The sequence below is a fragment of the Chlorocebus sabaeus genome, chromosome 3, assembly GCF_047675955.1.
Source record: "Chlorocebus sabaeus isolate Y175 chromosome 3, mChlSab1.0.hap1, whole genome shotgun sequence".
In the NCBI taxonomy this organism is placed as follows: Eukaryota; Metazoa; Chordata; class Mammalia; order Primates; family Cercopithecidae; genus Chlorocebus; species Chlorocebus sabaeus.
Window position 1 is genome coordinate 78,067,247 of NC_132906.1, and position 14,679 is coordinate 78,081,925.

General features: G+C 35.2%; 1 protein-coding gene across 4 annotated transcripts in view; it reads right to left on the reverse strand.

The window, feature by feature from the left end:
- Positions 1–14,679, reverse strand: part of UGGT2 (UDP-glucose glycoprotein glucosyltransferase 2) — a 228,616-nt gene that overhangs the window by 188,967 nt on the left and 24,970 nt on the right. For all 4 annotated transcript variants that reach the window (XR_005243747.2, XM_038007821.2, XM_007960706.3 and 1 more), the window contains exon 5: positions 5,196–5,370. Coding sequence is in view for 3 of the 4 variants with exons in the window: in XM_038007821.2 (XP_037863749.2) it covers positions 5,196–5,370 (175 nt within the window). In the remaining variant the exon portion in view is untranslated. The remainder of the gene's footprint in view (positions 1–5,195; positions 5,371–14,679) is intronic.

The following is a 14,679-nucleotide window of genomic DNA, read 5'->3' on the forward strand; positions in this document are numbered from 1 at the left end:
ACTCAAAATTATACAATGAACAATTAAAATTGAGAATGTGAAGAACACTGAGGGAAAAAAATACATTTTATATGATGTTATTGTAGGCCAAGTCCCCGAAAGATCTTGGCAACCTAGCTCTTCCTCGCTTTCTCACTTGTAAATCTCAGAATAACTGTAGAATGATGTGCTGGAAATGCAAGAAATATGAAGGAATTGCCAGTAAAGCCAAGATCTGTTCCCATTGCTCCTAGAACAGGATGTCTTGCAATGCTTTAGCACAGCTCATCAAGTTGCTCCTAGGTATAAAACCCAGGGCAGAGCAGACTTTCAGAGTTCCTCAGCCGTGGTGCAACATGAAGGATGTGCACGTGAGATTCCATCCTCCTGGGCAGTTATCCTAAGCTTTGGGAGACGAGCTTGCCATGAATCCTTAGGTGTCTACTGTCACTTGCTGCCTATCTGTGAGCAATAAAGTTGCTTCCCTAAACTTGTTGTGTGAGTGTTCTGTCTCACAGACTCATGCCAGTGGACTGATACTGGTACACAGTATTGGCAAGGTGTTTTACAGTCCTCCCATGGGATTAATACCAGTGCAAAGTGAACTTGCATCACAAATTATCAAATATATAAAACAAAATTAAGATACTGAAATAAGCTACTTATCTTCTATCACTAGTACTAAGCATGGTGCCCAACTTATAGGCATTTGTGGAAGATTATTAAAAAGGCCACAAGTGAATAACTCCTTCCCATGTCCAGACTCATTTGCAATGTGACCTTGCCCCGACCTTGCCCCCTTCTCACCAGGAAATTGAGTCTATTTTTCCATTCTTTTGAATCTGGCTGGCCTTGTGACTTGCTTAGACTAATATAACGTGGCAGAAGTATCATTGTATGAGTTCTTGGGCATAGGGCTTAAGAGGTATTGCAAGTTCTACTCTTTTCTTTCTGGAACCCTAGGCCATTATGATGTGAAGAATCATAGTCTGACTCTTGGAAGATGAAAGGCCATGTAGAAAAGAACCAAGAAACTCCAGTTATCAGCCTGAACTGCCATACAGGTCTGTCAGAATAACTCGAATCCCCAAGCTCTAATCTAGTACTGAATGACCCCCACAGTATGAACAATACCAGCAGAAAAAGTGCCCCAACTGTCAACCTACAGAATAAAGAGAAATGGTAAGTCAATACTGCCTTAAGCCACTAAATTTTGAGATTTGTTACAAAGCAATTCAGACACAGACACAGCATCTAATAAATGTGCATGCACGAAAGAAAGAAGGAAGAGATGACAGATTCCCCTAACAAATTTCTAATTCAAAGAATACCTAGTTTCTTCATAAATAGTAGTAACTTAGAGTTTTTCATCCTCTGCAGTCATATATTACTGCTTTGGGAAGTTATAAGGTAGCTTCAATCAGCTCTAAGAAACTTAAATTTTGGATTCCCCATGTAAGCAGCAAAGCTATGGAATCAAAGCAACTCTAGGAAAAAAATATATTTTTTAAATTTTTTATTTTTAATTATTATGGATACAGAAAAGCTGCACATATTTATGGGGTATATGTTATAATTTGATACAAACATACAAAATGTAATGATCAGGGTATTTGGGATATCTATCACCTCAAACATTTTATCATGTATTTGTGTTAGGAACATTCCATTGAAGTCATGGAGACAGAGACTAGAATGATGGTTACCAGAAGACGGAAAGAGTAGTGGGGATGTGGGGATTAAGAGGGGACGGCTAATAGGTATAAAAATATAGTTATGAAGAATAACATCTAGTGTTTAGCAGCACAATCGAGTGACTATAGTTAATAATGTATTGTATATTTCAAAACAAGGAAAAATAATTTTATAAGCATTACATCCTTATTAAGAGCCACCTAGTTATGACCTCCTCTCTCTTGGAACTAAAATGTCTCATCTTTCTCCTTCTTCAGTGGACAGATATCAGAAGGTCTCAGAAGCATATGCTATATATTCCCAACCAATATGCCAGATCTAATGAAGCAAGATCTCTAGGAGTGAGAACAGTTTATTATTTAAAACAACACTCCAATTGGTGTTGGGGTAGAGGATGTGCCTGACAACGGAAAACAAAATAACCTTCAACTTTATTTTTAAAGTTTTATTAATTAAAAAATAAACTTGAAGAAAAGATAAAATGTTAGCTGTCGATTCTGGGTAGTATATACAAAAATGTTTATTATTTTTAGGCTTTTGTATTAGAAAATTTTCTGAAGAAAAAATAAAGCAGATGGAATGAGAATGATAACAGAAGAAAAAGGCGCCTGTGGGAAGGTGAACATTTGAATACCTAGGACAGATACCACCAAATGCTAGTGAAGCTGGCAAAGATATTTAGCCAGAAATCTATAAAAATTGCTAAAGGCAAGGATATCTTCCCTCACCACTCCCCATTCAACACTGACTAGAAGTCCTAATCACTAAGGTTAAAAAAGATAAATGGCATGTAGGTTGAAAAAGAAGAAAAACACTGATGAAAGAAATCAAAGGCTGTCTAAATAAATCAAGAAATATAATTTTCATCAACTGGAAGACTGAATATTTTTAAGATGTTCTCTCACAAATTTAATTTATATGTTGATTGTAATCTCAATCAAAATGCCAGCAAGATTTTTTGTAGATACAGACAAGCTGATTTGAAAGTTCACAGGAAGAGACAAAGGAATTAGATTAGCTAAAACAATTCTGAAAAAGAGTAACAAAGCTGGAAGACTAACACAACCTGATCTCAAGGCTATAAAGCTAGAGTAATCACGCAGTGTAATATTGATGTTAGGATAGACAGATAGATTAATGGCACAGAAAAGCAAAGCCAGAAATAGACCCATACAAATAGGGTCATTTATATTTTACAAGTGGATAAATGAAACTCAATGGAGAAGGATAGTCCTTTAAACAAATGTTGAAACAACTGGATATCCATATGCAGAAAAATAAATCTCAACATCTATCTCACAAGTTGTACAAATCTTAACTCAAATGGATCATAAACCTATGTGTAAACATAAAACTATAAAATGCCTAGAATAAAATCTGCATGACCTTGAGATTGGTGATGAGTTTTTAGGTATAATATGAAAAATATAATCTATAAAAAAAAGATGATGAACTGGACTTAATCAAAATTAAAAACTCTCCCTCTGCAAAACACATTAAGAGAATGACAAGATAATTCACAAACTCGTAGAATATGTTTGTAAATCATGTATCTCATAAAGGACTTATATCTAGAACATATAAAGAACTCTGAAAACTCAACAAAAAAAGTTCACCAAAAAGAAACTTACGAAAAGTCAGACAACTTCATTAGTCATTAGAGAAATGCAAATTAAAACCACAGTGAGATACCACTGTGTACCTAGAACAGCTATAATAAAAAAACTGACATTAACAAATGGTGGTTAGGATTTAGAGCAGCGAAATTATCTTTCCTGGCTAAGGGGAACGAAAAATTGTACAGCAACTTTGAGAGACAGTTTGCTATAGTTTATTATGAAGTTAAACATTGACTTACCATACAACTCAGCAATAGAACTTCCAGGCATTTATCCAAGTAAATTGAAAACATATGTTCCTACAAGAATCTGTATGTGAATGTGATGGTACTAAGGTGACTGACAGATGACTCTGTGTGATTGTTGAAAACCAACATTGTACATCACAGATGATACTTTTCAAAAAGACATCTGACTAGATTGTGAAATAAAAATATGTTCATAGAAGGCAAAGCTCACTATATATGAAGAAAAAGTCTCTTCAAAATTAATCAGAAAGGTCCAGTTCATTCCCATATGAAATCCCAATAACATGTTTCATGGAACCTGGCCAACTAATTCTAAAATTAACATGGCTACATATCATGCAAGAACAGTCAAGGTATTTAGAAAAACAAAAACTAAGAAGCAGAGCTGTACTACCAGATATCAAAATATATTTTAAACTACACCAATTAAAATGTTATATTTGTGTAGAATAGACATACATATCACCGCAACAGAATGGAAAGTCTAAAAATACATACATGTCTATATAAAAATTTGGCATATGATGGAGTAGAATAAAGACTTGACTGTTCAATGAAGTATGTGAAGACCAATAATTTTCCATAAGGAAAAAAACAGAATTATATCTCTACCCCATAGTATATTCAAATAAATTCCAGATGGATTAAAAACCAAAACAAAAAATAGAACTTCAACTCTTACAAGAGAATGTCCTCATAACATCAATAAAGGAAATCATTAAGGTAAAGTTGAGTAAATCTGACTATATCACAAGTAATATTTGTAAAAGATGTCATAATTTTTTAAAAAATACCAGACCAGAAACACATTAGGAGAAGATGCTGCAAAGTATGGAAGATTAGTATTCAAAATATATTAAAAACACCTAAAAACCAATGAAGAAAAAAAAGAATCCAATTCAAAAATAGGCAAAGGCTATGGACAGGCAATTTACAAATATATTCGTAAGGTTTTAATTACATTAGATATTAGTATATAAATTTTAATAATTTGGGAAATGCAAATTAAAGTACTCCATGTTGGGAAGACAGTAGTAATAAAGCGAAGTCATTCCTCTAATGGCCATTATATTCACACACACGTGTGTGTGTGTGTGTGTGTGTGTGTGTGTGCATGTATGTGTGCTGAAAGTGTTAAATAAACTTGAGATATAGTAATAAGTGCTATGAAATCATTAAAACAGAAAAATGTGATAGTGTCATAGCAATGGGAAGCTAACAGAATGGGGAACAATACGGCACACACCAGATGCCTGAATGAAAAGTAGTCAGGTCTCAAAAGAAAGAGTTAAAGCAGTACTCCAACACCCTGCTTTGTACTTTGATCTAATACTGTATATATTATCAGTATATTGAGTAAATCAGATTTCTTCATTGCAAATTCTTAGCAAATATTATACACATTATTGAAGTATGTTTTTGTTTTTTATCCAAGTTTTAAATTTGTGCCAGAGATAAGGCAAAGAGTTATAGACATCATACCCCCAGAAGAGACAGAATCCCAACATATTTTCCCACATGAAATTCATATTTGTTAAGTTAAAAAAAGGTAACTATTCCGGTGAAAATTACTATTTAAATCTAGTAAGAAAATTATCATAATAATTGTTTTTTTCTACAGCCAAAAGTAACCTTGGAAAAAACAAGCACATACCTGAATATAATGGCGAAGAACATACAGAATTTCCTCATTTTGAGCTTTTGCAGACAATACTTTGTGAAATGCACTAAATGTTCTAGTACCCAATTCGGCATAGAGAATCACCACTGGTAAGTTCTCTTTGTTTGTGGGAAATTTATGATCTCCTTTAAATAGATAAGGTCTAGTCCTAAGATAAAAGCAAAACACAAAGTTTTGAAAGAATTGAAAGTCAATGGCATATCAATTCTGTATAACTGCTGCTTATCAAACAATTCATAATATACATAATCACAGAAAAAGAATTTAAATTCCCTGTGATGACTTTGTACACACAACTTGAACTAAATGACAGAAAAGAAATAAAGAATTTGGTTAACCCAAATCTAATATTAAAAACACTTTATTTCCCAACAAGGTTTATTATCTTTAAGCAATAACATATAATGGCAACACAATTTTCAGTGAAATAAAATTTGTATTTTATTCTATTAGAAGGTTATAATTTTTCATTACAGCTCATATTTCCTGAAAACAAGGTATAAATATTTAAAGAACAAAGCAAAAGTACTACCTTATTCAAAGATTATCAGTACTTAGTATGAACAAGTACTCATCAAATCCCCAAGTATAAGCAAAGAAACCAGGACTCTTACGGTCTAGCACTATTATAAGAAACAGACTTTAACTGATTTCTTATTTGCCAGGCACTGTGCTAGGTTCTTTATACTTATTAGTAAATTCTATTTCACAAAAAAATTAGACAGCTACCATCACTGAAACTTTTAAGTTTCTGAGGTTCAGATAAGTTAACTATTCCAGAAAAGATCAAACGGAAAGCCAGAATTTCAACTCCTGTTTATGGAATTCCAAAGCCCATATGTTTTGGCAATTTATACAGGTAGAAAGCAAACCAAGAGATAAGGAAGTTTAGAGTAACAAGGATGTTGAGAAATAACCTTTTATTTAGTGAATTCTGATCTCTACAATCATTCAGTCAATTACTACCTTTGGATAATAGATGTTAAGGACAGAAGAAAAAAGGGTATGAGTAACATTCCTACAGTATGTTAGTGAAAAAAAGCTGGGTTTTGAAATCAGGCAGAATTTGATTCAATCCTAGCTTAACTACTTACTGACTCAACATATTCTAAATCAAAATCATTCAAGCATTCAATCTTGTTGACTAACAGAATAATTTGAGAGATTTCCACAGTTATTTGGCTTAGAATTTGTGATATTACTCAACATCAATATATTAAAAGTCTAGAAAACTATATAATTCAAGCATCCTTATATAAGTTTATAGTTTGGCTTGTACAGTATGTATACCCTTCCACTTTTTAAATAAACTTTTCTTTCAAGTATAAAATATTCACACATTTATCTACTTTAATTTGATTACTGCTATTCAAGATGTAATTTTTAAAATACTACTGTCAATGTTTAGATAGTTGAAGTATAAAATCAATAGAATCTTAGCCCCAAATAGAATTTCACTTCATTATTGATCTTCTCTGTAACAGATGAAGAGACATGAATGTGCAAAACAAGAGACATTGAATTTGCTCTTTCTTCATGAGATGCTATTAATAAATGCTAAAAGGATAGAAAATCATACTTCACATTTGAAAAGAGAAGTGAAAGAGATTCTTGAACGAAAGTATTAAAATTATTCTCATAAATTTTAACTGAAACCTTGGAACTCAAATGTCACTTATATAGCAGCAGGATTATCATTTTATAAATCTGATTTTATCAAATCAGTATCACAGAAGTACATTTAGTAATTTATATAAGGAATATATAAATTGAATTATAAGGAATCTTAAATTTTAATGTAAGTCAGAGAAATTCTTCCTTCAAAGAATTTACTACTGTTGAAAACTAGAAAGGCTGCCAATAAAACTATGCTAGCATATAAATCTTGAGGTTGAATATAAAAGGAAAAATTAGAGGAAATGGAAGAGACTTTACACACAAAGGTAAGGGCTCTCTACCATTTGCTGAGTCTGTGATCAACAGCATCTTCCTTCCTGTACCTATGGACAACATAATTTTCAAAATTTTCTTTTATGATTAATTCAGGAACGGCTTGGATATATCATAGGTAGAAAAATTATACTTACAGAGGATGGCTGGATAAGAGGAAATCAATCTTTAAAAATTAAATAATTATATTTAAAAGTAGCAATTTTCATTTACTGAATTGACTAAGGTGTTAAAGAGAATTAATACAAATTAGCATTGGTAAAAATTTTAGAAGTAGAGTGTAAAACTTCAGCTTTCTGAAGACAATTCTGGAGTATACATTTTAATATACATGTACTTACCTAGAGATTTCAGTTCTAGAAATTTAAGAAAATAATCAAGGTAACTGTGCAAAGATGTATGCACAAGGAAGTTCAATTACATATTGTTTAGTGTAAACTACCTATATATCTACCCCAAGGAGTGGAATAATCAAACTTATTTATTCATTTCATTATGGTATCATTCACTCAATATTTTTCAACATCTACTACATGGCAGGTCAAGTTTTTGGGAACTGGAGTAAAGGTCACCCTTGTTATGCCTTAGCAAATAACTTGGCTGCATTGTGCTTCTGCCCTAGGGATCTGTGGAAGTTTGAACTTAAAGGGATGACTTAAGATATTTGGTGGAAGAAATTTCAAAGCATCAAAGTGTTCAAGAAGTTGCCTGGTTGCTTCTAACAACGTATGCTCAGAGGCAGGAACAAAGAAATGGCTTTAAGTTGGAATTCATATTTAAGAGGGAAACAGAACATAAGTTTGAAAATTTTGCAGCCCTAGCCAGAAAAGAAAAAGCCCATTTTCAGGGGAAGAATCTAAGTGGGCTATTGGGCAACCACTTGCTAGAGAGATTTGCATGACTAAAAGGGAGCCAGGAGCTGACAGCCAAGACAGTGAAGAGAAGGCCTGGAAGGTATTTCAGAGCTATATGAGGCAGCCCCTCTCCTCATATGCCCAGAGGCCTAAAAGGAAAGAATGCTCACTGCCCTGTGCCACGCCAGCAGGCTGCAACTTGCATCCAGCTGCTCCAGTTCCACCCTCAGCTCCAAGGGGTGGAGGTAAAGCTCACATCACAGCTCCAGAGGGCACAAGCCATAAGCCCTGGCAGTTTATAGATGGTCTCATGTCTGCAGATGCTCAGAAGGCAAGCATGAAGGAGGTTTGGAGGACTCCACCTAGATTTAAGAGGATGTATGGAAAAGCCTAGTGCCCAGGCAGGAGCCTGCTACACAGGCAAGGCCCCCACAGATATTCTCCTAGGGCAGTGCATAGAGGAAATGTGGGGTTAGAACCTCCACACAGAGTCCCCACCTGGATACTGCCTAGTGAAGCTAGTGGAGGGGAGGCTGCAACCCTTCAGATCCAAGGATGGCAGATTCACCAGTAGCTTGCAGACTCTGCCTGGAAAACCCAGAGGTTCTCAACCCCAACCCATGACAGCAGCCACGTGGATTGCATCCTGCAAAGTTAGAGGGTGGAGCTGCCCAAGACCTAGGGAGCCCACCAGGATGTACGTCAGGATGTGGGACATGGAGTCAAGGATTACATGACAGCTTTAAGATTTAGTGCCTGCCTTACCGTGTTTCAGACTTGAATGGGGCCTGTTACCCTTTTCTTTTGGCCAATTTCTCCCTTTGGTAACAGGAATGTTTACCCAATGCCTGCACCATCTCTGTATCTCGGAAGTAAATAACTTGTTTTGATTTTACAGGCTTATAAGTGGAAGCAGATGAGTCTCAGATGGCACTGAGGACATTGGACTTGATGTCGGAATGAGTTAAGACATGGGGAAGAAATTATTGTAATTTCCAATGTGAGAAGGACATGAGATTTTGGGGACTAGGAATAGAATGATATGGTTTGGGTATTTGTCCTCCCCAAATCTCATGTTGAAATGCAATTCGCAGGGGCCTCCCTTACTCTTGCTCCTGCTCTCACTATGTGACGTGCCTATTCCAGCTTCACCTTCCAGCATGGCTGTAAGGTTCCTGAGGCTCTCACCAGAAGCCAAGCAGATGTTAGCGCTATGCTTGTACAGCTTGCAGAGCCATGAACTAACTAAACCTCTTTTATTTATAAATTACCCAGCCTCAGGTATTTCTTTACAGTAACACAAAAACAGCCTAACACATAAAATTGGTACATACCAGTAATTTTGTTTATTTACATGTAAGAACACGTAACTTAATGGGAGAAGGATCTAAGATACCCTTTATAATACAATAAATGTTTTTTAAAAATATATCTGTATATAAATATATGCATTAAAAAATAATATATATTAAACTGTTAGCAGAATTATGGGCCATTTTCCCTTTCCACTTTGCATTTTTCTAAAGTATTTGAATTCTTTTATAATGACCATATAGGATTTTTTTTAACTTTAAACATACAGCTTTTCATTTGGGACAAAAGTTTAAAGCCACAAAAAAGACAGTCATATTGATTTGAAGTGGCATTTGGAGAGCAGTCCCTGACACTAAATTTTACAGTATCTCCAAAAATATTTACAAAGACACAGAAAGAGACAAAAATTCTTAATGAAGTTGCAAACTAACAATAACTTTATATCATAAATTGGGAGTAAAGTTTACTTACTATAAAACCTATGCTGTTCAACTTAGAATCATAACTGACAGTCAACCTTACCACTTAAAACAAGAACGTGCTAGTAAAAAAAAGAAGAGTAAACTGATTCTTCATCTCTCCCTACTTCCTATTCCATGGTTCAAAAATATCTATGGTCTGGATCTGCCCCAAAACTTTATAGATATAATATTAAAATGTGAATGAAGGCCAAGAGTGGTAGCTCATGCCAGTAATCCCAGCACTCTGGGAGGCTGAGGCAGGCAGATTGCTTGAGCTCAGGAGTTTGAGTCCAGCCTGGGCAACACAGCAAGGACCCGTCTCTACAAAAAATACAAAAATCAGCTGAGCATGGTGGTTTGCACCTGTAGTCCCATCTACTCAGGAGGCTGAGGCAGAAGTACAACTTGAGCCTGGGAAGCAGAGGCTGCAGTGAGACTGCACCACTGCACTCTAGCCTGGGCACTAGAGCGAGACTCTGTCTCAGAAAAATAAAACAAATTAAAACAAAATAAAATATGAGCTATATATCTGGGGGAAAGTGACAGTAATCATTACCACCCTAAACGAGTATAACTTTCTCCCAGTACTCCCTTTTCAACAAGTAAATAAAACTACCATTAAGAAGAATTTTAAGAAATTGGGACAATGAGAATACCACATAGTAAAGAAAGGCAACTTTGATGACCTAAATACATTATAATTGAAAAAAAGAAAAACAAACCAAGTGTGTAGCTCAACCACAGACAGAAGAAAATACATAAATGCAAAACGTATTAGGTTAGAATTAAAAAGCAGAATAAATTTATCAGTCATTTCTTTAGAAAAAGATAAAAACCTAATCTGGAAAAACTGAAAGAATATGAAAACTAAAGAAAATCTAGGAAGGAGAAACATACCTACAGAGAGGAAAAAATTAAAATATTTATATTATATAAATAACCTATGTAAAAACAAATTATATGCTTAAATAAGAAAAAACAACCATTGACCAATATTGATAAGAGGTCACAAACCCAAGAGTATATGCCTAAAGTTCACAAAAGGAAAAAAAAAAATTATTAACTTTACCCTGTATACAGAGAGAGGCGGGGAGAATGTTTCTGTAAGGCTGCAGAACTGTTTTACCCTACTTACAAGCCAGTAAGTTAGCTTTTCACTGTTTCATGGATTATGGCAACAGACAGAAACTTCTGAGTCAGAAACAAAGAACTTGATACTTGTGGCACAGCAAGCAACATGAGCATTAGTATGTTTACATGGGTTCCCCATGGCCCCACATCCCATAGGGAGAAGATGGACCCACAGGAACTCTACACAGGCAGTGGGTATGGATCACATCTAACAAACACTGAGTGTGGGAAACCCATCATTTAATAACAAGCAGTAAGTAAGCTGTCCTTTGTCCCGGGGGAAATATTAACTTACCCCTCAAAGTCACTTACTGAAAACACCCCGAGAAAAGGCCATGGTAAAGAGCAGTCAGGGCCTCACACAGTCTTGGCATAGTCAGCTTGTCTCTATTCACACTTATCAGGGAATGGGTTTATAATATGTACATCTATAGGAGTACACCAGACTGTCAGATGGGCAAGTGCAAATTACTTTTGCAGTGTGCAAGCCCCAAGGAGTGCTATTTTTAATCTGCCCATCTGTAGTCTTCCAAGTGGCAGATCAGACAGGTAGGCCATTGGCAACAGCACAAGAGTCAGTATAAATGTATTATATTTCATCAAGCGGTCAGATTTTGTTCAGGGAGAGGATGACGGCCTTGAGTTCTGCCCACTGAGTAGAGTGACCACTTCGGCTTTTGGTTTTACAAGGCTTATGCCTGGTGGAATGGTAGCAGAGGCAGTCCAAAGATCCCACCAGCTGTTAACTTAGTTAAACATACCAGCAGCCTGGCCCAGGCATTTACGGAAACCACTGTGAACTGAGGGCCCTTTTGAGCCAGTGACCTTACTTCAGGTAGTGAAATAGGTTCACTCCCAAAAGAGTAGTTGCCACTTTTTCACATATACCTGGTATCATGCTAGGGCCAAGAAGCCGTGCTTTTGAATATATAACTTCCATTTGAGCAGAGAGGCTTGTTGGGTCCCTTTCACCTCGCCAGACACTGACTCCTAGTTGAACTACGTGATAATGTAAATGTCATATGGTAGAGTCACAAGGCCTCCATGGGTCAGGCATTCAGTTTCAACAAGAGCTTAGTAGCAGCTTAAGAACTGCTCATTTTAAAAAGGGGTGTGTACTAAGTGGCTGAGTCAGGCAGGTGGCACTATTGTACTTGGGAACAGTCTCTCTGGGTGGTCCAGCAGCTATGAAGTCTATATAAAGTTGTGATTGTCCTTTCTTCTCCTGGGATTGATTCTTTGTTTCTGCTGGACCACCTGGGAGTGTCTATGTGTGGTAGTCTCTGAATGAGAGTTTCCCTCTGGGCTTCACAAACATTGACAGCATTCACAGTGTAAGCATGTAAAATACCAATACCAGTTATATAATCAGAGCCAAAACAATAATCCATTAAATCAGACAAATTTGAGTGCCTTTTCCTTAGGAGCACAGATCAAGGAACATGTATTGGACTACAACACAATCAGGAGACTGCTATCACCCACCAAGAGCACAGGGAGAAAGAGGCGGGCAGTGGGAAGAAATGTTAAGTGTTGACCCTTTTTCTTCTTGACCCATGGGCCCTTAGGAACTTCCTCTTCCAGAAGCTATGTGTCAGTCAACATCCCACCCATGACAGTCTCCAAAACTATCAAGAACTGTAAAAATCTAAGGTATGCTTTTACCTGACTTACAAACTAATAAGTTAGCCTTTTATTCTTTCATGGGTTCTGATAGAAGACACAAGACTCCTGGGTCAAAGACAAACGACTTTATTGCTCATGACATAGAGCAAGCAGTATAAGCCTTATTATGCTTGCCCCCAAAGTCCCACGGGGGGTGACAAAATATGGACTTAGATGGATCCTACAGAGTTGGCATATGTTTCCATTAAGGAACACTGGGCTTGGGGAAGCACTGTTTTATAGTAAGCAATAAGACATGCTTGCTCCCTGCCCCCAATTCCAAAGGCAAACATTACCTCATTACCTCATTCCTCAAGGGTGCTCATTGCAAACATAACCCTGAGAAATGGCCCAGGTAAAGAGTGGTCAGGACCTGGCATTTTTTGCTGGTCAGACCAAGAAAGAACATGCAAGGACTCACAGGGCCCGTGGCAGATTGACTTTCCTAATAGTTTGATGTTAATTTCTTTTGTAATCTTCAAGGTACATTAGTTTCTATAATTATAAAATTTGACATCAGAAATCAATGACAATACATTTTTAACATTACAAAATTTCCTTTAAAAGATGCACTAGGAAAGGAAAAAATATACACTAGTGTTAACAATTTTATAGCGAGTCTAATAATGCCGTAAAGCAATAGATAATTCCTATATTAACTCATTCAGAATAAGAATAACATGGTTGCCTAAGTCACTATATGAAAGTACAATGACCGATAAAAATTAAAGATGTCAAATAATTTCAATACATGTACAGTTATTCATTTATTAAAACAGAAACATGAAAACAAAATGAAAGCAATCTAATTCAAAAGCAAATTAAGATAATCTCACACCATTAATAATCAGTAGTTTTCCTCAGAACTGAAAAGAAGGTATATTTCAAAGTATTTTGTAATACATTAGTATGTCCAATGAGAAAAACCTTGTATCCATCTCAATAGATGAAAAAATAATTGATAAAATAAAGCAATTATTTCTGCCTTCAAGTTTTAAAAGCAGGTATGAACAGAGAAACATACCATGTTATCTGATAAGAGATTCGATACAACACAGATGTAAATTTTTCTTAAATTAACCAATACTTTTAACATAATTCTAACAAGGCTTTTGGGGAACGGGAGCTTGGGGAGGAAAAGGATTCCAATGTTAACTTAAAAACATCAACAAACACAAGGAGCTAAGGCATTCTGGAGGAAAAAGAGCCACAATGAAGAAGAAATCCTCCTGTCAGAAACTAGATAATAAAGCAATAAATATTAAAACAGTATGGCACTACTATAAGAAATACATAATGGAGCAGAACAAAGAGCTACGAAATAGACCGTAATATAAATATAATGAATACAATTGACTAGTTACCTGAGGAAAGCTAGTCAATTGGTTGGATTCTACCTTTTGATGAAAATAAATTACAGATAGATTAAAAGTTTAGTGCAAAATAAAAGGAAAAACTTTAAGAAAGCTACAGAAAGAATTAGTAAAATCTTCCAATCAGGTTCGGGAAAAACCGTTAGTATAAAAACAATATAGAAGTCACATTCACAGGAAAATTCGGCTACATAAAAATAGAAGCCTTTTGTATATTAAAATCAATACAAGTATAAGAAAATGTTAGAAACGGTTTAACAAGTGAGAAGTATTAATATGCATAAATATATATTACTGTTTAATAGAGCTCTTTCAAAATTAATGAAACTACTTTATTACTTTTTAAAGTATAATCAGGCAATAAAAATATACTGGTAGCATTACTCTAAAAAATCACTAATAAATTAATAATTTACTTCTGATTTGACATTTTTTAATTACTTTCAAAAAAGAAAAAAAAAAAAAGTTTTATATATAGGAAGCAACCGCATCTATTGTTTTGATTACTTTGTTATTCCCCAGATATATATTCAGTTTATATTTAAAGAGATCTAAACCAAATACATTCATAGTTTTGCATGTTTATTTCAAAAAACAAGTTATGCTTATATGAAACATTTCATATATTTTATGTTATTTTAGCACAATTTATATGCTAAAACCAAAAGCTAATCAAGACAAAACATTCTCAGATATATTAAGGTTTTCA